Below are 24,587 nucleotides of genomic sequence, written 5' to 3'. Positions count from 1 at the left end.
GCAAAAGTAATATTTTGGGCAGTGCGAATATGGCGATGATACACAGACTTGACCACATCTGAAACGCTTCTAGCTTTCTCAAATTTCTTTATAATCTTGACAATTCCTTGCACAGTAGATCGATTATCTCCTTTCTTTTCTTCAGTCTTTGCCCCGTTCCCAAGCGGGGTCGCTCGTCGTGATCGGTTTCGCCTGATCTGGATGCAATCTAGAGGCTTTTAAATCCCCATCCAGCGTATCAAGCCACCGTTGTTTCGGTCTGCCTTTTGGTCGTTTACCATTGAGTTCGATGTTCAGACCAATCTTGGTAAGTGAATTCTCGTTAGCGCGAATTGCGTGACCATACCATCAAAGACGCCTCTCTAGCAATTTTTCCATGATTGGTGCAACCCCATAACGATCGCGGATATTCTCATTTCGGATGTGATCGAAACGTGTCATGCCACCAGTCCGTCTTCATCACCGCAATATGCCTTTCATTGTCTTTTATAGTCGGCCAACACTCAGCACCATAGAGGGCAACAGGACGGACGACATTACGGTAAATTTTCGATTTGAGTCGTTCGTTAATACGTCGATCACAAAGAATACCAGTTGTGGAACGCCAATTCATCCAGGTTGCGTGATTGCGTGAAGCAATTTCATAACGCAGTTCTCCATTGGCTGATAGCATTGACCCGAGGTATTTAAATCGCTTAGTTCTGGGCAGACCACTGCCGCTGACAGATATTGTGTCTGTTTCATGGGGATCGGTCGTCAAAAATTCAGTTTTGTTTTGATTCAATCTGAGACCGTATTGCACGAGGCGATCATTCCATTTTTGGACAAGTTGCTCGATATAATTTTTGCTATCAGATGCTAGGTAAACATCATCTGCAGAAAGCACTGTGTAGGGCGCTGAACGTTGGATATCCCATGTGACGGTGTCCATAACAAGAACAAAGAGGAGTGGTGAGAGGGCGCTTCCTTCATGAACACCAACAGAGACATGAAGCGGTTTTGATGCACCCGCCATACTTTTCGGATCGTGGTAGAGCAATTGAACTCAGCGCACGAGATCTTCTGGTACTAAGTGTTGTCATAGAGTATACCAAATAAGTTCGTGTGACACACGATCAAACGCTTTTTCTAGATCCAGAAGTGCAATGTAAAGAAGACGATGCTTCTCAGAATGTTTTTCCATGAGGTATTTGCGGACTTAATAAATATCAGTAGCGAATAGAAAGGAAAAAAAAGTCTTAATTATTTCAAATAATTTAATCGCAAAAACACGGCTTAGACTTAAATCTACAGAGATCTTAAAATTACGACAGTAAGCGAGCAGGGGGCGGAGCATAAAGCAATGTTACCTTCCCATCCTAACTGGTTAACCCTAGGGAATAGGATGGGACTATTTACTTTGATAAACTTCTGAAGGATATACGATAAGCAAACATAATAGGCCCCCTTCCCAAAAAGGATGACCACGGATTGCAAATCAATATTTTTACTTTAATATCCCCTAGTCCGTCGAATGTCAATCCCACATGATTCCTTACCTTCCCAAGGTCACGCCAAAAATTTCGAAGAGAGCCTTTTTTGGATTTATCTCTCTCCTCAAATCGTTTCACTTCCCCACAGACTTAAAACTGTCCCCTCGATCTTGAAAGTAGAGTAATTACTACTAAAGTCAACTACCTAAACTCTCACAAGTACCTCTCCAAGTATAACTTGTATTCAACATCTTTAAATAGTATAGCATTGCACTCATTATGAAGAAGTTATGGAAGAAGCGCTTTCACTGGTATAGCCATTTCATACATGTTGATGGCAACTCGGCTGTTCGGGTCAAGATTTAGGCCGAAAGAGGTAGTGGACTTGATGCACCTTTCAACCGAATGGAATATGTTTAGTCATGGTATCCGAGTTTTAAATCATCTCAGTACTGTAACCATTTAATAAACCTTGTTAGATAACTTGGCTTACTGCAGGATAGCGCCCTAAGCCGCTGCCTAAGGTCTTATACAGCCATGATAAAACTGTTGGCCAACCAAGACGGAATGTATCCAGGTAGATTCATGTTTCCCCGCAACGGTGGGGATTCACTTTGGAACATGGTGTATTGGTCAGCGTTTAATACGTTGACGTATTAGGTCCGAGTCTATTCTCCATCTAGCGGCTTAGCATAAGACATTGAAACATTATTTCTTCGGTCCACTTAAAGTTGGTTCAATCATGTTTTGATTCTGATCTGATCTTTAGCTGTCAACTTTTCGAGTTAGCAGATTAAAACGCTTTAATGACATAAAGGAGGAGTTATTTCCCGTGAGTGCAGTGCACCACTGTATTGTTTGGATTTCTTGCCAAAAACAAATTGTCAAATATATAGGAAACAAGTGGAACACAAATAAGTAGTGGAATGCATGAAAAATTCAGCCAAACACGCGATGATGCCTAAAAGATCCCATGCCACCGCTGACTTGAAATTTCTTTCAGGTTTCTCCAAAAATATAAATTGAGCGATTGTGGCATCTATAAGAATTTTCTATAATAGTTCTCTCTATGTTCCGCATCGTTCGAAATTCTACCACAAAAATGTCAGCTCTTGATTCTATACAAGGCTAGTTGCTTGTGAGATAATTTCGCATGTAATCTTTGAACCCTATATCCAGTTGATTGGAGTGCTAGCAGTAGCAACATATCTTGTTTCGAGTGTAAGATTAACAGATTTAGGGTGGTAGGGCATTTCCAAATTGACAATTAAAGCAATTAAATTAAAGTTGTAAATATTAACTGTATTTAATAAGGAAATAGGGCAAGAAATCCAGGGAGGAAGGAAATTGATGAGGATAATTAGATGTATGTTTTCGCCGAGTGCAGAGTGTCTGGAAAGAATAAAGCGAATCCTTTGTAAATATTGATCTTAGCAAGCATTGCAGACCTCTTTATTCTCAGAATTCGCGATATTTTCTTTTAAAAGATGCTATAAAAAGGTAAAGATTTAATGGTGTGGTTGTTTCTGTCACGTTTGTTCAGTTATATTTAATACAGGCAGTTAAGTGTAGGCCGATTACTTGATTTAAATAAAATGTGAACATATGAGGTGGTGTAATACAATACCACTTACTTGCATAACTCCTCCAATCAACTCTTTTCACCTTTCTTCTTCCCTGAGGAAAACTTTCACAACCACATATGATAAACGATAAAATGAAAAACAAACAACGACCGATAAATTAAGAAACCCTTATTTCAGTGCACAGTTCTATTTAAAGCGAAATTTTTTAAATTGAATGAAAATAGCATTTTCAAATACAATACCCTCCGGGGGAATAATGAACTCCATAGACGTATTTGCATTGCATAAAAAATTTCCTTGAATAACTTAGCATTACCAATACCAACGATGAAGATTGGTGAAAGTCACTTCAGGGCTGCTTCTTTCTTTACTCATAAAATCAATTTCAGCACAAAAGTCTGCAGGCAATACTTTTGCAATTGGCAATTCAAAACTCCAACATATGACGGGAATTGCATCGCACCATGCATTTTACTTTTCTTGACAACGCATGAAGTATGTTCAATGATATTGGATGTGCTTGGAGGGGTTACCACTCTATGATGCACCAAGTCCTGACAGTAAATAGAAGGGTCGAATATGACTCCCATTCATACGCAAATGGGTTCATACTGGCAGATTTCCTAACCAAATTTTCTAATTTTATTTAGAAGCAGTGACTGAAGCTAGAAATGTGATTTCCAACTACCCCGAATAAGATCAACCCAAAACGGTACCTCGTTACATAACTAAAGTATATCAAGGATTTCTCAACTTTCCACAAACGTTTCGAACTCTCGTAAGATATCAGAAGAACGGGAAAAAATCCTATTTAGCATTATGACATATTCGATTACCTGAATAGTTGCCGCCGGTCCTGTTCCAGACATAAGGAAATCGTCCGGATCACTTTCGTAGGGGGGTTCGTCATACCAATGTCCTTGATGATGGATTCCTCCTAGACCAGCATATGCTCCGCGTATCGCGTCATCATACATATAAGTATCGTCTGGAAAATGAACGTGGAAATCGAGAAATATTGAAATCAAAAGTCTGCTTTATTTTTTTTATTATAAGTTGGTCGTTGAATCGTCCGTTTGAGTCTATAAATCGTCTCGGAGTTCCTCAACGTTCCAAGGGTAGTTGGATTCTCCCTTCGAACAGAACTTCATGAAAATTATCGGAACAACTATTTTCTCAGAATGTCTGTGCTGCGTTGTGGGTCTTGTGTAAATGAGTGAGTGGAAGTGGCACTTTCAAGGATATGAGCTGGTATACATGCATGGATGCCTCGTGGGATCCAAAGAAACTTTATGGAAGTTTCCAGCTCTTTGTGGTGAGCAGATGTGTTGAGGTTTTTCTCTTAGCACGAACATATTTGTTTAATTTTCTGAATAATTGTTCGAAGGGTTGGGTTGGGAAACATGTTGGGAAGAAAATTGTTAGAGAGAATGTGTACTTACCTATTCGTCCTTCCCGGCTCATTTGCAAAAGTCCTTGTCTAATATCCCTAAGAATCTGTAATAGGAAATTAGTATTATGATTAGGTAAATATAGAGCGATATAAAAAAAATAATTAATTGGACTAATTTATAGATTTAAATTTGTAATCAATAATTTTCGAAAATCTAGTACTGCATGAATACAGATACCTTTTTATATAAATTAATATCCGAGCATCTGAGAGCGAAAATAATTTTCTCCGCATTTCACTTTGTAATAACAGTAATGATTTTAAAGTTTAGCATTAAATCTATCGCCCTGTGAGTTGAGGTTCAGATCACACTTAAAGTCTTCCCTCCTTGTAGGGATAGAAACTAGTGCGCTAGCGCAACCTGCAAATTTTGTACTTTCCTTTACTGGCGAAAGGTCAACAGCGCCTCGGATAGGAACTGACTTCATGTCGAAGACCTTTGACAATCGAAAACTATAACTGGTTTCTGGAATGTCCATACACCCCTCGACCACGACATCGACGGTCCTCCAGGCTAACAATCATAATTGTACAGTACTATGCGCTAACGAGGACTTCCGATATAGTGCAGAAAGATGCCATAAGGGTTTCAACTGTCCGACAAAGTACGAGCAATCAGATCGAACAGTTCATGATCAGCAATAGATTCAGGACTTGTCTCCTGGATGTACGTAACAAGAAGGGTACTGACAATGGCTTCGAAAGAGATTACCATCTAATGGTTGCTTATGTTCGCCTATATATTGCGTCCACTACTTCTTACAAAGTTGGGGAGCTGGAATTTCTTAAATTCAACATCGACCGCTTGTATGATCCAGCTGCCCCTCGACAGTGAGAGAGCTATCTTACTAATCGGACCGCAGATACACTGAAAGGCATGCCTGAAAATAATCGATAAGCATTAGGTCGACTTCAAAAATGCTATTTTCTCAAGTGCTGCACAGGTCTTCGGCCACTTCCCAAAGGAGTGTCATAAAATGTGGTTGATTGCGGAATCGTGGAAGCGGATCGACGAAAAGAGTTGGAGGCTCCATTGACCGAAACGAGCGATGGGGCATGACACGCTCGAATACCGAGCGAAATCCCGAGAAGTTCAGCGTATTCTAGGGCGCGACAGAAGCGAATTTATGTACTATTGCACTGATCAGAGAAGCAGAAAATGTTGTAAGACACAATGCTTTTAGATACAGCGCATCATGAAAGAGCTGGCATATTGTCGGAAATCTTTCGAGGGTCCTGTGAAGGATTTTGAAGGTCAGTCTCTTATCCTCGGTGACGAGCAACTGAAGTAGTGGAAGGAACCCTTCACCACAGCTCTGAACCGGATCACAGGCGATGAAGTTCCTCCTCTTGTCGAGGATGTAGGCAGTCACCGTAATGTACTAATATGTCCTGTCTCCCAACCAGAAGTGAAATGATTTCCACCAGGAATGCAACCAAACGTAATGAAGCCGCGGGGTTGACGATCTCCCCGCAGACTTATTTACCAGTTACTGTAGATTTGCTACTTCCACTCATACGGAAATCTTAGGAATCCGAGACCTTGCCCAGAGAGTGGGAAAAGAGGATGATGATTAAAATTCCAAAGAAAGGCACTCGACTTGAACGTAATACTTGGAGGGGTGTTCCCTGCCCCATCAAAGAATATTTCGAAAGTTTGATCGAGAGAGAGAAGCCTTTGATGAGAGAGTGTTGGACTGAGGATAAACACCAACAAAACCAAGGTTCTCAATCTGATGGATCATCGTACCCTCTCTGTCTGCATTAATGGAGAGGGCATCGAAGGCATCGATAATTTGTTTTGCTAGGAAGCGTGATTTCTGCTGATGGTGGCACCAAACTGGATGTTGCCCGATGCATTAGCAGCGGTTGATCTGCTTTCGCTGCCCTGTCTAAAATCTTGAAATGCAGTTATCTCAACACGAAGATCAAGTTGAGACTATTCTGTGGTAGTGTTCTTTCGATGTTACTATAATAGATGGGACTAACTATTGGAAATTGACCCAACTGTTACTGAAAACCTCCAAGCCTTCGTCAACACCTGTTTGCGTCGTATCATTCGAGTACGCTGGCCTGATACTATCTCAAACGAAAAACTTGGTTGGCGCACATACTGGGATAGGTCACACCTTAAGGAAGGGCCATAATTAAATTGCGGGCTACGTTGATCTTATCCTCAACGGCGAATACTCAAACAAGCAAATGGATGCGAACAACAAAATACCAGCACAAACAACGGAAGGCTTGAAAAGCCCAACGCCAGCAGTTGCAGGTGTCCAGGTGTCCAGGAGCCAAGCCCAGCGATGTAATTCTGATACCAGATGATGAGTGTGAAGAACGTCAGCGAGCGGACGACCACCCGGGAGTAGCATTTGCCACACTGGGCGAGAAAATAATGAAGTTCTGTGAGTTCATTAAGAATAGGAAAATATTAGAGCTATGATCAGAGGTATCAGAATGGCGTACGGCAAAGCCTAGGAGGAGAAAGTAGCCTGCAAACCAGGGGAGAAAGTCACCGAGGCGACGCAGGGTGACACCTCATCTGCGAAGGTTACTCGGCGAGAACCCTGGAAAAAGAAGCCGCGAGGAGATGGGTTAAATACCTGGAACCCAACAGATCCCCAAAAGGATGGAACATCCTTCTCCAAAGAAACCGGAGCAACCACTAAAAAATAGTCAAAGATGCCAGAGGAAAGTCGGTAGCTGTGATACCTACAAATGAGGCAGAGCATGAAGTGCGAAGCACGAAGGCATGGAAATAGGTTTTCTCTAAGAAGAGGAAGGAGAGGAGGAGGATACGACCAGAAGTGATCGTCATTTCCATAAAGGGGGTGCTGCCGACATTCTTAAGCAAGTTAAGTCGGACCCAAAACTTAAGGCTCTAGAAGACAAATTAGGCGATCGCAGAAGGGAGACATAATGTTGGGGCTAAAGAAGTCGAATGATAAAACAGCGGAGAAATTCCTTGGTCAAGTGGAAAAATCCCTTGGCCAGCAGGTTAAAGTAAGGGCCAGATGGCAAGGACATCAATGACTTCACCACAAAGGAGAATGTGCGCGCAGCACTGGAAAAGGTGTGCGAGCTTCCGGGACTACAGGAATCGGCAGTAAAATCGATGCGAAAGGTTTATGGGGGGTCGTAGACTGCAGTTATCAGCCTTCCAGCAGAGACAACACCAAGGAGTGCACAGCTGACCCGAAATGCACGCTGTGCGAAGGAAACGAGGACATCGACAACCGCCATATTATTGGCAGTAGCAGTCCAGCCTTCAGGAGAGCGCTAAATACAAGGCCCAAATGAGATTGATTCACAACTGCCAGGCGGCGCAAGACCTCCTCCCACAGACCATCCGAGAGAAGGGAATTGACATTGCCATTATTTGTGAACCCTATCAGATGGTGTTTGGACCAGGGACCAGACCGGTAGGGCAGTGATATGGGCGTGCAGCGGGCAGGCCATTCAGGAAGTTCTGCAACGTCCAGAAGCTGGTTTCGTGAGGGTAAAAGATGGGTGGGACTCATGTCTACAGCTGTTGTGCTCCTCCTAGCGTAACACGTGCGCACGCATGGAGTCAGAACCCGAAAATCTCTATCGTCGACCTCAAGTACGTGAGCACCGCATTGGCAAGGGGAACTATCTGGTATGTCAGTGAATATTACACAGCGACCACCAGGCGATCTTTATTAAAGTCGCTGGTGGGCCAAGTGGCGGGCTGAATGCTCGTAGAAAACGAGCAGCGACGTCAGGGTGGACGACGAGGGCGTTCGAGCAAGGTGTGTTCTCTGAAGCTCTGGCGGGTCATGATGACCTGAATGGCATGGCGATCGAACTGGCATCGAGAATCACGCGATGGGTGACTGAGGCATGCGACACTGCTATTCCCCGGAGGCGGAAGTTTGCAAGGAAACAGCAAAACTATTGGTGGAATAGCGAAATCGCGGAGCTAAGATCGGCATGCCATCGAGCAAGAAGGCAACGATCCAGGGGAAGACCCGATCACGAGGACCGCGAATGGGATTATAGGACGTTGCGTGCCAGAATAGAAGGGGCCATTCGTAGGAGCAAAAGAGATTAGGCGACTGTGTGTGGATGCGAACAAAAACCCTTGGGGAATGACCTACAGGCTGGTTGTGAAGAACGTGCATGGGCAAAGGTCGCCTCAGGTGATCTGTCCACAGTTTCTACAAAAGAATGTAACCACGTTCTTTCCTCACCATAGGGGGAGCTGGTATCAAACGGAGGCCCAATTCGAGGTGGAGGTAATACCTCGCGTTACGGAGGAGGCACTTTGGGTGGTCTGCGGAAGGATCGGCGATGGCAAGGCTCTGGGTTTAGATAGCATCCCTAATAAAGCGCTGAAGTTGGCGGTGGGGACCAGACCTGATTGGTTCATAAATACCATCGAGGCGTGCATAGCGGAAGGCGTATTTCCTCCACAATGGAAAAGGCAGAAACTAGTGTTGTTGCTCAAAACGGGCAAGCCACCGGCCTATCTGTTTGTTGGACACTATGGGGAAGATGTTCGAACGCATCGTCTATAATAGATGCTCCCTATCGTGGAAGACGGGAATGATCTTGCGGATGAACCATATGGGTTCCCGAAAGCTCACTCTACTGTTGGCGCGGTGGGAAGAGTGGTGGACTTAGCTCGAGAGGCAATGCTTTCTGGCAAGTGCTGTGCCGTGGTGACGGAGGATGTAAAAAATGCATTCAACTCCCCCAACTGGGGCTGCATTAAGGAGTCATTGGCCAAAATTAATGCACTTCGTTACTTAGCTAAGCTAATCGAGGGTTACCTGTCGGACAGAGCTCTCTGGTGCGGGACGGGCGACGGGCCCAACGAATACATCATTACAGCGGGGGACCATAAGGTTCGGTGTTAGGCCTCTGCTCTGCAACGTGATGTATAAGGGGGTGCTCTTGCTTCCCATAACAGAGGAGGCCACTTTGGTCGGTTTTGCAGATGACATGACCATAGTGATTGTTGCAAAACTCCCGGAGGATGTGGAGGTTTACTCCACCGAGTCGGTAATGGCTGTAAGGTCCTGATTTGATGGAGCCAGACTGAGCCTGGCGGAGGAAAAGACAAGAGGCAATCCTCATTACAAATCGCCGGAAAAGAAATTCGATCAGTTTGTAGGTTGGAAGCCATATGATCGTCTCAAAGCGGACCATCAAATACCTTGGCGTGACTCTCGATGCCAAGCTGAGTTTCAAAAGCCATATATCGTACGCCTGTGAAAAAGCTGCAAAGGTCACCACGGCCCTTGCCAGGATGATGCCGAACATAGCTGGGCCAAAACAGTGTAGCAGGCTGCTCATAGCTGGGGTCGTGCGGTCCATATTGTTGTTCGTGTCGCCTGTGTGGGCGGAGGCTTTGGATAACGTACATAACTGGAGGAAGATAAATTCTGCCTATCTTCTGATTGCACAGAGGGTATGCAGCGCATTTCGAACTAGTTCGGATGATGGGGTGTTCGCAATCGCAAGGATGGTCCCTATTGACCTGTTAGCGAGAGAGACGCGATGTCCTGTATGGACGGAGGCAGGCGGGTCATCAGGGACGGAAGCAGATCACCGGCGAACGGCAAGAGAGGAGTCGCATAGACGCTGGCAATGACGGTGGAATGAGTCGTCGAAGGGTCGATGGACATACGACACGGGGAGGTGAACTATCACCTCACGTAATTTCTCACTGGACACGGTAGTTGCTATGGAACGTATCTGTATCGTATCACTGTGGATGATTCCTCGAGCTGTTACAGATGTGGGATCCCAGAGGACCCGAAGTATATGCTGTTTGAGTGCCCGAGATTCCGGGAGGAGAGAAGAAGCCTGAGCGAGGCCCTGGGAGTCAGCATAAGTCCCCGAAACTTAATCCGGGAAATGCAAAGGTCGGAGGCAAACTGGACTTCGATCATCCACACAATTGTGCGAATACAAACCCAGCTCGTGAAGCAAAGAAATGGAGACGCTGTACCCTAAAGACAGAATGGAGCTGGTGGAGGAAGCAAAGGAGCGGAAGACTGCAGAGTTGGAAACATGAAGGCCTACGGAAGGCAAGCCCGCCCCACGAAGTAATGCAGGGCAAGGGCAGGGGTGCTTTTTTAGTGGGTGCAAATCCCACACTACATCCATGACGGCTTTGACGATCACAGGGCAGAGCAGAAATGGATGTGTCTTTGTAAGATTTTTTAACACCTCCTTGTATAAAACAAAAAGTCTATAAAAAATGAAAAAAAAACCATTGATACCTAAAGCGTCGAGCTTAAGTTTTCTGATTTATTAAAAATAAAAGTAAAATTCAATAATTAAGTCGGGCCCCTAATATCTGCACCTTGTGTCTTGTTGTCTTCTAGTTACCAAATTAAATCGTAAAGTTGTTCCAATTATCCCATCCAACCAGTCTTCTCCTCTATGTTCCCATTTCTTTGTCCTGAATGAGACTATGTATACTTCACTTAACCTATCATCAAACTTAATGTTGTGCAAACGACAAGCTCACAGTAATAGTGAATATTAGATATTCAAAATATTCGGTAAATCTTTATATATGTTATTATTTATATCTGAGTTCGCTCTCAACCAAAGTAAAGCTTAAATGGAACTAGATGGTTTCACAAGATATCTCCTCAAAATATCAATTTATATAATAAACTCAGCTTGCCAAAGATAACGTAACCTAGAAAATTAATTACTACTCCCGCATTTCTTGGAAATTCATCTAATGAAAACTGGGGCAACCAGATAAATTATACAAATTGCAATATAATCTCCGAAACTGCTCGCAGTGGGATACCGCTTAAATTCAGGCCGATTTCCTACTACGCTTTAATATTCCTTTATCCTAAACTCGTATATCGTAATGCCAATTACATTTCATCTAATGGCGTGGCTTGACGGAATCCCTTTCGTAAATATCTCCTTAGAAGGTACGAACAACAAAGTGTACATTGGACACCGAAAAGGATAAAGACAGACGCGTTGTTGTTTCATACCCTCCCGAATGTGCGGATCCTTAGAATAGGAAATTACATGCATTACCCCACATAATGATTAATAGAAAGTACTCATCGTTTATTTGAGAATAATGCATGAAAATCCCTATCTTTCTGGGTATATGGAGCAACGTATTCAGTATTATTCTTGGAAGAGTATTTCAATTACTGGAATGGAGGTATAAGCTGGTGTGCGGTGTCTCTTGCGAGTCGACATTAATGGCCACGTCGGCGAAATTATGAATTAAATGTTCAGTGTGTGTTTCACTTTTAATGTCCCACTAATATTTCGGGGGAGGAGTAACGTAGACGTATCTTTCTCAGTTTGTACAATAAATTAGATACTTTGGACTGAATTCCGCGCACCGAAAAAATAATTCAAAAATCTTTATTATGGAAAATAACATCATTTCAATTTTGGGAATATTGTCTGATGGTTGCATCAAGTTAATTGCATTTTCGCCCCAATGAAGGGTGTCAAACTTTTGCACCTGACAAAATTACTTGCTACATTCTGTATTTAGTTAAATAGAATTCCGAAATAAAAAATCACAATTAAGGATGTCCTGAATATGAAATGAACATATTATGAATCTGCTGTAGGAAGGTGTACGACCTCATGCCTTTGAGATTAGCATTTGCAGAAATTTTCAAAACCAGTCTGGGAGATATGAATTGTAACGTCTCCGGAGTTTCAACGTCAACCCCATACTGTCAGACTGGGTACCTCCTTCCCCATACTTTGCTTCACAACGGGAAGTGCAGCTCATTTTAGGGGTTACATTCTGCTACTTCCCATTTCGCATCCTAAACTTCACTATAATTAGTAGTGAAAACTATCAAGAATGGAACCCTTCAAAGTAAATATATGAAAATATGCAACAGTGAACAGGAACACAGAAAGTTGGTTACATTTTTACATAACTGCAAGCAGGGTGGTGGTGGATTCAACATCTTTGTTCACCAGACATTCACCTGCAGCTCTCATCGTGCTCTCATTTTACCAAACCTAAACATATGAACTTTTCTTCCGTGGAAAGCGTATGGGGAATGCATGAATTGGAAGTTAAAATACAAGGTGCGCTTGCTTCCTGTCTGCTCAATATTGAAATCCTGCTTCAATTTGCTAAGTCGTTGGGTGCAGCGTTTTAATCCACACACTGTTGTCACTCGTAGTATCCTTTTCTCTAAATATGCCAGAAATGACTTTTACAATGTAATACCGTCGTCAAAATTCTTCAGCCTAGCACCAGGGAGGCTTCAACTTAGTACTGATGCATCCACTTCACTCTTGCAACCTTACTTATTCCTTACTGCTTTTCTTGGTTTTTTTTTTTGTGACGTTTTATAGTTAGAAAATATATCCTTCATAAAAAAGGCTCTCTCTTTCCTCACATGCCAGGACAACGGCATTTGCGACGTCTCATCTTCTGCACCGTCACGATATATGGAGCATCATTTTAAACACGGAATCTAGTAGTCCCAGGAGTGCACTCAAGTTGCCCATACAACAGGCACGTATGGAACAATAGACGATGAGAAAGCAGGAGCTGATGGCAGGGAAAGAAAATGAAATTTTTTTAAAACCAGAAAACTTACCTCTTCGTGTTCTCGCTGAAATCGTTCCTTTTTTCGCATTGCTTCTTGTACTTTTAACTGAAAGGTATAGATAAAATATTAGAAGTGAGAGCAATAATGCAGTATCTTTTGTTTTATGAAAGATAGTTTGATTGCGGAACACTCAGGCATAGACAAATGAAGCAAGAATAAATACCAAGAAGAGTTCAGTAACATGATTCTTTATAGGATAGTCTACCATTTTACAACTTGACGCAAAATCTAGGATAAAAAGCGAAATTAGGATATTTCGAGGTAATAAAACTAGACCATAAGGGGAAGATTCAAACCAAAGAGCAGGAAAAGGAAGATATTGTAAGTATGCAATTGTGTTTGCTCTCTGGAATGTCTTTACGGAAAAGGTTAACTTTCTTTCAAATCGCTATCAACAGACATCATATGAGTAACCGGTAAGGACGAATTTGCCGGGGTTAAGACATTTTGCCGAAATAAAGTTGAAATTCAGTGGCAGCAATGACAGCAAAAATATGAAAGCAAGATAATGAAAGTTCAATAAGGAAATTACCCGCGTTTCGGACGAGCGTATTGTAGTGGAATGCTGAATGAGTTTACCGGAACTAAAAGGGATGCCTTGCAGGGAATAATTTGCGAAACCAGGAAACGACACTACGCCACTCACCTTCAAATCTGCCTTCCCCTGTTGCCATTGTTAACCTTGATTGGAAACGGGGGTGCGAACCAACTATCGTTTAAACCCTAATGAGGAAGAAGGGAACTAAAGCAAAGAATGAATCGGTTCCCCTAAACGGGGTTGGACGAGTCGCTGACAATGGCCCAACGCAAAAACATTACTGTCCAGTGATGCAGAAATGAGACCAGAAAAACTGACTATTCCCTCTCTCAGAAAAACATCAGCAACTTAACAATTCCGCCATAGATTGTTCCCAATTCCATTTGACAGAGGAGGAGGAAAATGACAGTGTAGTCTGACTGGTCACGTAACACTTAGGCGTCGTATGAAATTATAGTATTTATAATTAAGGCGAGAAGTCGGTACTCTATGAGCAAGTGACTGCTCTGAGAGTTGAGGATATAGAATTCACTCAAACTATTCCCCGTTTATAGCGAAGGGCGACTAAAAGGGATAGCAATTTGTGGTATAATCAACATCCAATCTTATTATGCTTTGCAAAGGTCTATTACGCTTCGTGGGTGGATTGATGTTTCGGCTCAGGGGGGAAGATACCAGAGCTTTAAATGTCAGATTCAGATGTATATCTCAGAATTTTAAACAGAGAAGCTTGATTGACTTGATATAACCCCATAAAAAAGCACTTGGAATCGATAGATTTTTCGCACAACTTCTAAAACAAGTCGGGAAACTGGAAGCTAGACGCTTCAGGTATGAAAGGTTTTGTGTATTTCTTTTATAACAAGATTTGAGTGTGCATTTGTCCCATTAGCATGTAGCACGTAAAATATGCATATATTATGTGAAAATAGCCACTTTCAAGTGATATTGACATTCATAGTCTTGAATTTGCAGAGGAGCGACAGTTTTAACCTAGTATAACTTTGTTAGTAACAGTGCGATTTTCACCAAGTTTGGCAAGATTATGTTCTATACTGTAGCCTATATTGCTGCAATTTTGTGATTCTAGGGTGAACTTAAGGAGGGTTTTCCTGTCAATTACTAAAAATTATAGTAATATACTATTATTAACTTTATTTGAACAGGTATCAGTATGGAGGGTATTTCGGAGCCTAGGCACCATATAGTGGCAGCCTCCTGATTTTTTTCAGATTTTTCGGTTGGGTAATTCCTGAGAATGGGTTCGTTAAAAAAATGACCACTTTCAACCCCCCGCACTCCCCACCCTTTCAACAAAAGTCGAAACTAAGACCGGTTTCGAAAAGTACTAACCGATACCTTTAATTTGATACCCCACATGACTATATTTGATGAAAAAAAAATTTACACCCTCCTTTTGCATGTATGGGGACCCCCCTTAAATTCATCGTAAAAGGATGTAACTCACTATATGCGTGAGCGTTCACAGTTCCCACCTTTCTACCAAATTTGGTGTCAATCGCTATAACCGTCTCCGAGAAAAATGCGTGTGACGGACAGACAGACAGACCATTGGCAAACTATTTGAACGAGTAATATATAACAGACTGCTCGCCGTTGCGGAAAAGGAAGGAAACCTTTCCGACAAACAATTTGGATTTCGTAAGGCAAAATCAACTGTCGACGCAATCAGCATGCTGACTGGCTTGGCTTAGGCTGCAATAGAAGAAGGAAAATGCTGTGCAGTAATAACCCTCGACGTAAAAAATGCGTTCAATAGTGCAAAATGGAAAAAATCATCGAGGCACTCGAAAAGATACAAGCCCCGAAGTACATTGTACGCATTGTGGTCGAGTTTCTCCTTGGGAGAAGACTTTACTGCGACTCGGACGATGGGCTAAAAATATTCCCGACAACTTGCGGAGTGCCACAGGGTTCTGTCCTGGGTCCCTTGCTGTGGCTAGTTATGTACGATGGAGTGTTGACGCTACGCCCACCGGACAACGTGACAACTATTGGCTTCGCCGATGATATCGGAATAACGGTAGTCGCAAAGCACCAAGACGAGATCGAGATCTATGCAAATAAAGCGATATGGGAGATCAATTCCTGGTTGAGAAATTCTGGCCTTTCACTTGCCGAGCATAAAACAGAAGTAGTTCTCATTAGCAAGAGAAGAAAGAACACAACTGTGAAAATCAAAGTTTGCGGAAAAACAATTTACTCCCAACCATCGCTCAAACACTTGGGAATAATTATTGACAGAAGACTCAACTTCAAAAGAGACATTGAGTACGCCGCAACTAAAGCGTCTTCCATCGCTACAACGATCTCGAGGATACTACCGAACATTGGTGGGCCAAGACAAAGTCGACGTCTTCTGCTCTCCAGGGTAGTCAGCTCCGTGCTACTCTACGCAGCTCCAGTTTGGGCAACTGCTCTGAATAACAAAGTGAACTGCCGAAAATTGGGAATGGCGTATCGGTTAAGTGCACTCCGGGTATGCAATGCATATCGGACAACATCAGGAAAAGCGGCATATGTACTAGCAGGGATGCTCCCCATAGACATCTTGGCGAAGGAAAGTCGGCGACTCTACGACAGAACATATGCAGCTGGAGAGTCTAGCGCATTTCGACGGCAGCTGGCACGGTGGGAATCTATCGAACGGTGGCAACAGCGATGGGACGAGTCCCAAACTGGTCGTTGGACATACCGCATCATTCCGGATATTCGGAGATGGTTTGAACGAAACCATGGAGAATTAAGCTACGAGTTAACACAATTCTTAAGTGGACATGGAGGTTATCGTGCTTATTTACATCGATTTAATCACGACGAATCACCATGCTGCCCAAGATGTGGTAACGTGGCTGAGAATGCGGAGTATGTCATATTTGATTGCCCGAGGTTCACCGCGCACCGAACAAGAATGGAAGCGGTCACAGACAGGCGTTTAACACCCGAAAACATTGTGGAGTTTATGCTAGAGTCAACGGATGCCTGGAACCAGGTTGTAAGGGAACTGCAAGCTATTCACCAACAGCTTAGGCAGGAAGAACTACGACGAAAACAAGGAAGGGAGAGAACCATAATGAGCCGCAGTTAAAAGCTGATCCAGCCCCCTCGATGCAATACTTGATAGGAGTTCCGTGGGGAGAGTGGAATGAGAACGAGGTGGTTTTTGTGAGTAGAAGTCTCACATAACTGCGTGGCAGGAGCCAGCAGTAGGTTTTGAACCTTTCCAGACAGATAGACAGACGGACAGACAGACAGACAGTAAACCGATTTTAAGGTAAAAGTGGGCTCTTCAGTTAAATTCATCAACCAACAGGAAGAAAAATTACCCGCTGACTGCCAGACGAACGCATTATATCCAACGGCTGAAAGCAGACAACGACTGGATATGTGAAAATGCCCAGAATGATATCTTCGCTAGGTGCGTGCTACAAGATAACAGGTCAGTATTAAGATGACTCCAGAAATGATAATTACATCACGGATCAAACATTTCCGGTAAAACAAGGGCTAGAGAATAGCAAATTGTCTATAAAATGTCCTTGAGTCTAGAAGTTCTTCTGAAGCTTAACTGACCAATAAGAGCCGCAATGTAATTTAGAGAGTATCAGCTAGGAATCCAAAACGAGCTAAGTCACAAATTCCAGGAATCAGGATTAAGGCAGGAAAATTGTCTCACCTCTATACATGCCCGCCTAGTGATAGAATTTGTTGACAGAAAGGTACTCCATCGATGTTGACAACATTACTAGACCAGTCTTTTTTTGTGAAGAAAGTGGAAAACGCTAGGACAACGGGAAGCACAGCAGCGACCAGAACCCCCACGCGCTTCTGTCGATATTGTAATCAGCGCTTGCCCAGAGAAAAAATAAACTGCGTATCTAGAAAATGCGAATGATGCCACTAAGTAAAATTACATGACTATAAATAAAAAATTTTAGTATGAAACTCACTGAGGAAGAGGACAACTGGTCCTCGAAATATCGGTATATGGGAAATAAAAATTTTTATTCAGCAATTTCAGGAAACGTCTAATCTTCCTTTGGCTTTCTCTTATACTAGATAAGCTTGAACTTATGCTCGATGTATGGAACAACGAATCAATTTCAGACGACTGGCAATAAGGCATTATCTGTCTCATACACAAAAAGGGAGATATCACGCAATGTAGAGATTACAGAGGTCTCACGTTGCTAAGTACCATCTATAAGATACTCTCCGCCATCTTGCTAGGCTAGGCCTCATACGCCCAGAATATCATTGCCTGATTTCAGGCGAATCAGCAAGAGATCAGATTATCTCTTTGCGGGAAGCGATGCAAAAACTTTGAGAATATGGCCATCAGTCGCACTATCTTTTCATCGATTTCAAGGCCACCTGTGACAGCATAGCCAGGGTAAAACTGTACACAACTATGCAAGAATTCGGTATCCCGACGAAAATAATAGGACTGACTAGGCTGACCCTGACTAATGTGCGAGACCAGATAAAATCTCTAGGATCACGTCAACAACGGTCTAAGTCAAAGGGATGGCCTATGATACGTTTTCTTTAACCTAGCCCTGGAAGAAGTAATCCGTGATGCTGAGGTAAATACGAGAGACACCATCCTCTTTAAGTTCACCCAACTGCTGACCTATGCTGACGATATCGACATCATGGGAAGAACGACCCGAGACGTACAGTAGCAAGCTGCCTTCATCCAGATCGAGCAGGCGGCGCAAGATCGTAGACAGCACACCAATGAAGGCAAGATGAAATATATAGTATATAACGTCAGCACCCGAAACTAAAGAACGGACAATATCACAGTGGTCAAACGAGAATAATAAATATAACTTTGGGACCGTTGATAATTTCTCTTATCTAGAGTGGAAACTCACAATCGATAACAACTACGACGATGAAATCCGCGCACGGTTGTTGGCAGCCAACAGAGCCTATTTTAGCTTACAAAAACTACTTCCCTTGAAACGTCTCACCACCAAGCTCTTACTGTACAAGACTATGATTTTGCCAGTCCTCATGTATTCCTCGGAAATTCTTAACAAAAAAAATTGCTAGCTCTTGGCCGCGTTCGAGAGAAGAATCCTCCGAAGAATTTTTGGCCCCCCTACATGAGGATGGACGATTCCATAGTCTACATAACGACGAAATCTATGAGCGATATCATGATCGCCAAGTTGTGGATAAAATCCGGCTTAATAGGTTACGGTGGGCGGGTCACTTAATTCGTATGGATGAGGAGGATCCCACCAGGAAAGTCTATAAGGGCAATATCTATGGTAGAAAAAGAAGACGAGGCAGTCCCTGCCTGAGATGGAGCAATGGCGTAGGTCAGGACGCCAGACAGCTTTTAGGGATATCGTATTAGTGCACCTTGGCGCACCACCGGGATGTCTGGAGTTCCCAGGCAGACCTAGACCGGATTCCAGTTGTTGCGCCGTTGATGATGATGATGAAATCTCGAACCTTATTACGTTTTTCAAACGGTGACCTCAGAAGTCCACTGAGCTCCAGCTCAGAATGGAAAAGCTTTCAATTTTTATGTGTATACAAATTTCCTATGCATAGGTGGTAAACCCTTTTGGACCTTCTGAATTTCTTATCGGACAAAATTCGGCTTTCCGTTGTTTTAGCTACAGATCTTTACGGAGATTTGCGGAAATGCTGTGAAGCGTCGGAAGTGTATCTCAGCATTTCATACTGAAAGTGCTCTTCGTCGCTGGAATTCAAAATTGAATTACCGCCCTCTTTACATTGCACTTCCGGATCTGGAGAAAGTATTTGATCGTGTAACACATAAGCCAGTCTGGTATGCTTTACGATAACATCTAGTACCAGAGAAACTCGTGCGCTGGGTTAAATTGCTCTACCACATTCCGAAAAGTAAAATTCGAACTGTGGCGGGTGAATCAAAATCGCTTCCCGTCTCTGTCGATGTTCATCAGGTAAACGCCCTTTAACCACTCCTCTTTGTTTTTCTTATGGACACTGTCACACGGGATATATAACGTGCCGCGCCATACTCAGTGCTTTATGCAAATGAAGTTTTCCTGGCGTCGCATAGCACAAATGATCGTGAGCAACTTGTCCAAAAATGGAATGATCGCCTCATTGAACACGGTCTCAGATTGATCAATATCAATGTAAATATCTCGGGACAATGCTATCAGCCACTGGAGAACTGCCTTATTAAATTGTTTCACCCATTAGCGCAAACTGGATGCAGTGGTGTTCCACAACTGGCGTCCTTTGTGATCGATGCATCAGCGAACGTCTCCAATCTAAAATTTATCGCAATGTAGTCCGTCTTATCGCTCTTTACGGTTTTAAGTGTTGGCGAACTATAAAGGAGAATGAAGGGCGTCTTGCGGTAATGGAGACGAAAACGACCAAAGGCGGCCGAAACGACGGTGGCTTGATAGGCTCAATGTGATTTGAAGGTCTAGTGACTACATCCTGTTCGGTTTTATGTATCGTTTTCAGTTGATCCCAAGAAAGAAGGTCTATTGGTCTTTAAAATTAAATATTAGATTCTCAGGAATTCGAACATATTGCATAGCCGCTTGAAGTTTTTAACTGGCATCTGCTTTCACTTTCTTCAATAAGACTTTTAACTTTTCCCAAAGTACTTGTAAATGACTCAACATTTATTGGGCATCTGTAAAGTTCAAGCGGAGTTTTGGGTTCAATCGGTTTAGATACTTCTTCCAGATAAACCACCGGTTTTTTGGCATTGTCCTCATTATTTTTTGACAAAAGTGTTCAAGCTGCAGACACCAAGTTAGGTGCAAATAGACATGATGATCTGGTGACTTGGGTAGATCAAAAAGGTGCAGAAATATTGAAGTGAAGGATATTTAACCAAAAGACGTGCAACGCTACCCTGAATTCATTTTTTTAAGGGGTAGGAGAGTGTCATGCTGCGGGTTCCAAGAAGTTGGATACGTCCAAGCTGGAGGATGAAAGTCGCCTGGGTTTGGATGCAAGAAATAAAAACTTGAAAATCATTGCCGGCGTTTTGAATGCTTGAGTCGTGAAAAGGTGTTGAACTGCAAATACTAGGGGATGCATTCTAATTGAGAGTTTCACGAAATTAGATTTACTATTTACAAACATTGGAAGTTCTATACCGAAATATGTATATCAGGCTCAGTTTGTGTGAAAGCGTTTGAAGGACAGCAGAATTGCTGCTAGAAGACCATAATCTCGAAGGCGATCCTGAACAAACATATAGTATATATCACATGATATAACGAGGAATAGGACGCTGTTGTGCTGTAATAACGAGTTGCCACCAACAGGCGGCCAAATAGCCGGCCAGTTGAAATCCGTTTTTTTCTGGGAAACATGGAGCTTTCAATAGTTTTAGGAGCACGCTAACGCAGACCATAAGCACCATAAGGCGCAAATACTTTGAACACCTTTGCGTGGAGATAAGTTTGGGGAAGGAGGCCTGCTATACATAATTTTGAGCATACACTACAATTTATTTATTATTTTTTCCGAGTTATCACAATCTCGGCAGATGCCGGATTTTACTTAATACTAGCACTAAGTGCCAAGCATTTAGGCTCGGACGATCCTACCTACTTAAAAACTAAAGGGGCACTGGTGGTGGTGGCCGGTGGTAGGTCAGTGGGAGAATCCGTCGAGTACTCCCCGCAACATCGAGCACGTATGCAGAATGGTGTACTTCTGCATGGTTTGAACCAGACTGTGCGAAAGTCCCAGGACATCAAGGGAAGCCGTGAGGGATTTAGGTACAATACCTGTAGCTGACAATATTATGGGAACTACAACCACCCGCTCGAGACGCCAAATTTCTTAGATTTCCCGAGCCAATGGCTCATAGTTCACCTTCTTCTCCACGTATTTCCGTTCAATGTTGCTATTATGGGGGATAGTAACATCAATAATATACGCGGAGCGACCTGTCTTGTCAACTAACAGTACGTCAGGCTTGTTATGTGCGGTATGGCGATCAGTCAGAACTTGCCGGTCCCAATACATGCTGTAAGCGGAACTATCAAGTACTGCTTGCGGCTCGTATCGGTAAACCGGACATGTCCCCGTGATCGTCTGTAATCGGTTTTGCGGACGACTCGGCTGTGATTATCAACGCGAATCGTCCAAAATATGTTGAAGTATCTGCTATTGAGACAATCAGTGGCATAAGGACATAACTGGTCGGAATTTACCTACCAAAAAAGGATGTAACTGATGTTGGTTACCAACAAGAGGAAATCAATGCGGTTGGTGTTTAAGTTGCTGACTGCACCTTCATTTCAAAGCCGACTATCAAGTACTTCGGTGCGATAAGTGACGCGGAGCTCAATTTTAAGGGACATCTTGATTCTATCTGAATAGAAGGCGGCAAACAGTGATAAGTTGATAGCACGGCAAATGTTCAACAAGATCGGCTGACGTTTTCCGTTTAGCGTTTTGGAGGTTAACATTAGGTACTTCTTAGTATCGTTAAGGTGTTAGTGCAGAAAATTTCTCGATGTATTACCTTGTAATTGAGGAGCTGTCTTTATGAGAAAAATGGAGCGAATTACCTGAAATAAAGGTACAGCTCCGTGAAAGGTACTCCAAAAGTTTTGGCGTTGCGTGTGCTGAATGATCCCTTGTGGAATATGATATCAGAACAGGCGGAGCAGTCTTTCCAGTCAGTAGAAAATTCAACAAAGGTACACGAATGGGGAATATTCAGGTATACGAAACTAAAAGAGTGGGGATGGCTAGTATAAGCTACACCGGGCAAAGTTCTTCAAGAATTGCCCTGGCACGAAACCCTCTTTTAATTTTTGAACTTTGACTGCTAAATCTAAAAAGAGGAATCCGTCCGGAATCCGGTCCGATATCAAGTGGATGCGGAGTTATGATTCCCCAATCCCTAAACAAAAATTGTATAACTTCGGCCATTACAAGGGAACTCTTGTCTTAGCCCCTTCCACCTGTACGAGGAACTCTTCGACAAATCATCAGAATTTTTAACTGTGGTTTCCCCCCTTCGCTTTTTATTGTTTATTGTGACTTCAGTCTCCGTATGATCACCTGGCCTACTTGGAAACTTAAAAGTGGACTTGCGTTGCGCAATGCAGTTGTGGTGAGAAGAGGAGGAGGAAAATATTAGAAGAGCGATTTTGCAGTGAAACGGTGTTATATTGAATATAGATGCCAACTCCATTCGTGATAAATGAAGACGTTGAATCAGAGCTACGCGGGGCAGAAGAGTGCAAGAAGAGTGTAATATTCTCGGAAAATCTTGGGTGGAAAGACCCAGGTATTGTGATTGCTTGCCTTCTTTTGAAGGAAAAGTAGTGTGATAAAACAGTAAGAGTGGCTGTCAAATTCTATTCTAGAAAAGAGTTATGCGTTTATAGCCGGCTGAAAAATGAGTCTATTTTTCAAACAGTGTCAATAACCATGTTATCTCAGAATGATATGTCATCAAGAAATTAGAAGATACATCGAAGATTCTTAGAAATTTTAATAAGATTTAAAGTATTTAGTCACCCATTGATCTGACAGAGACTACCAGCCTTCTGCGTATTTTAGGCCTAGGCGGCTATTGTTGAAATACTAGCGCATAGTATAAATTAAATTTATGATTCAAATGGCTCGTCGGTGTCTTTTATCTCCATTGAAAGCCATAATATCTGCAACTATTCTACCCCCTATTCATAGCTGCTAAATGGCAAAAACATTATTGTATTCATTTGACCGCAACACAAACAAAACCCGAATAATATATTATTATATGTGAGACTGACATTTTATTGGCTTTTGAAGAATATTTATATTTTTTGTCCCGAGAAAAAATGAATAACAAAAGTACGAAACCAATTTCGAAAACTACAAAAATAATGGCGAAAAACATGCAACCATTAAAACGTAAAAATCAAATATTTAAACCATTTCACTTCAATATACGTTTCTCACCACTCCATATGACATGCATCAAATGCAGGGTGCTCATAATATTTGCCGTGCTTTTGGATTTTGTTTGTTTGTGGGTTTTTAACACTATCCACCCCAGATATTTAATACGGGACAGATGTGAGTCCTTCATTTGAAGTGGGATTGTGAAATTTACCCCTTTGGGGGAAGGTATAGCATCGCATCGTGCTGAATTTTGACATGAAATGAATTATTCTGACAATTTCTTCAGAAAGTAAAAAAGCTTCTAAGGGTTTTTTAAGATGCTTAAATGCAGATACAAACAACCCATTCAAAACGGAAGTCTCGATTTTTATCCTCGGTATACCCCCTTCAGAACAGGAGGCCAAACATCCCTGTGGTTTGATTTTCAACACAAACTGTTCCTCTAAGTTATTCGTAATTGTCAACATATCTGAAAGCGACAAAATGAGTCCCGAGTGAATATGAAAGGTCATTGTCGTTGCCATATCATCAGGGACATCATCGTAACCCTCTTGTCAACATTTTATCTTTTTCGAGTACTGACACTAAGTATGGCATGCCGGGAACAAAATACGCAAGGGATGAAAGGAAACCAACAAAACAAAAATCCATATAATTTTAATCCCCTTGGGAGCAGGACTACCACTACTAGTTTGCAAAAGGACTATCAAATATTTGCATGTTTTCATTGCCATAAAAGTTGATACCACACACAATCGAGATAGTCATACATGCTCCACACTCACGTGCTCCTACATATTATCATACGTTAAAGTACTCAAAACGATTTTTTCTCTGTGAAATACGCTTACCCTTTGGATTGTCTCTTCGAAACTTTGTTGTGGGCCACCGTTCATCTGAAAGTGCCTCAGTCGTTCATTTGTTGTCTGGAAAATGGAAAATATGAACAAAAATGAAAACGGGCAAAGACAGAATATAATATAGTAAATGCAAGGGCAGTACAAGAAACCTCGGGGA

The 24,587-nt window shown here is 42.5% G+C and overlaps 1 protein-coding gene across 1 annotated transcript in view; it reads right to left on the bottom strand.

Annotated features, from left to right (window-relative positions):
• The window catches only part of LOC119652386 (sterile alpha motif domain-containing protein 5), a 558,631-nt gene that overhangs the window by 33,567 nt on the left and 500,477 nt on the right, over positions 1 to 24,587 (bottom strand). The window contains exons 7-10 of the mRNA XM_038056486.1: positions 24,422 to 24,496; positions 13,109 to 13,165; positions 4,501 to 4,555; positions 3,895 to 4,046 (exon numbers count right to left, since the gene is read on the bottom strand). Coding sequence (XP_037912414.1) covers positions 3,895 to 4,046; positions 4,501 to 4,555; positions 13,109 to 13,165; positions 24,422 to 24,496 — 339 coding nt within the window. The remainder of the gene's footprint in view (positions 1 to 3,894; positions 4,047 to 4,500; positions 4,556 to 13,108; positions 13,166 to 24,421; positions 24,497 to 24,587) is intronic.

The sequence above is a fragment of the Hermetia illucens genome, chromosome 3 (assembly GCF_905115235.1).
Source record: "Hermetia illucens chromosome 3, iHerIll2.2.curated.20191125, whole genome shotgun sequence".
Classification (NCBI taxonomy): Eukaryota; Metazoa; Arthropoda; class Insecta; order Diptera; family Stratiomyidae; genus Hermetia; species Hermetia illucens.
The sequence above is the reverse complement of the archived record's forward strand: the minus strand, read 5'-3'. Positions and strand labels throughout refer to the sequence as shown.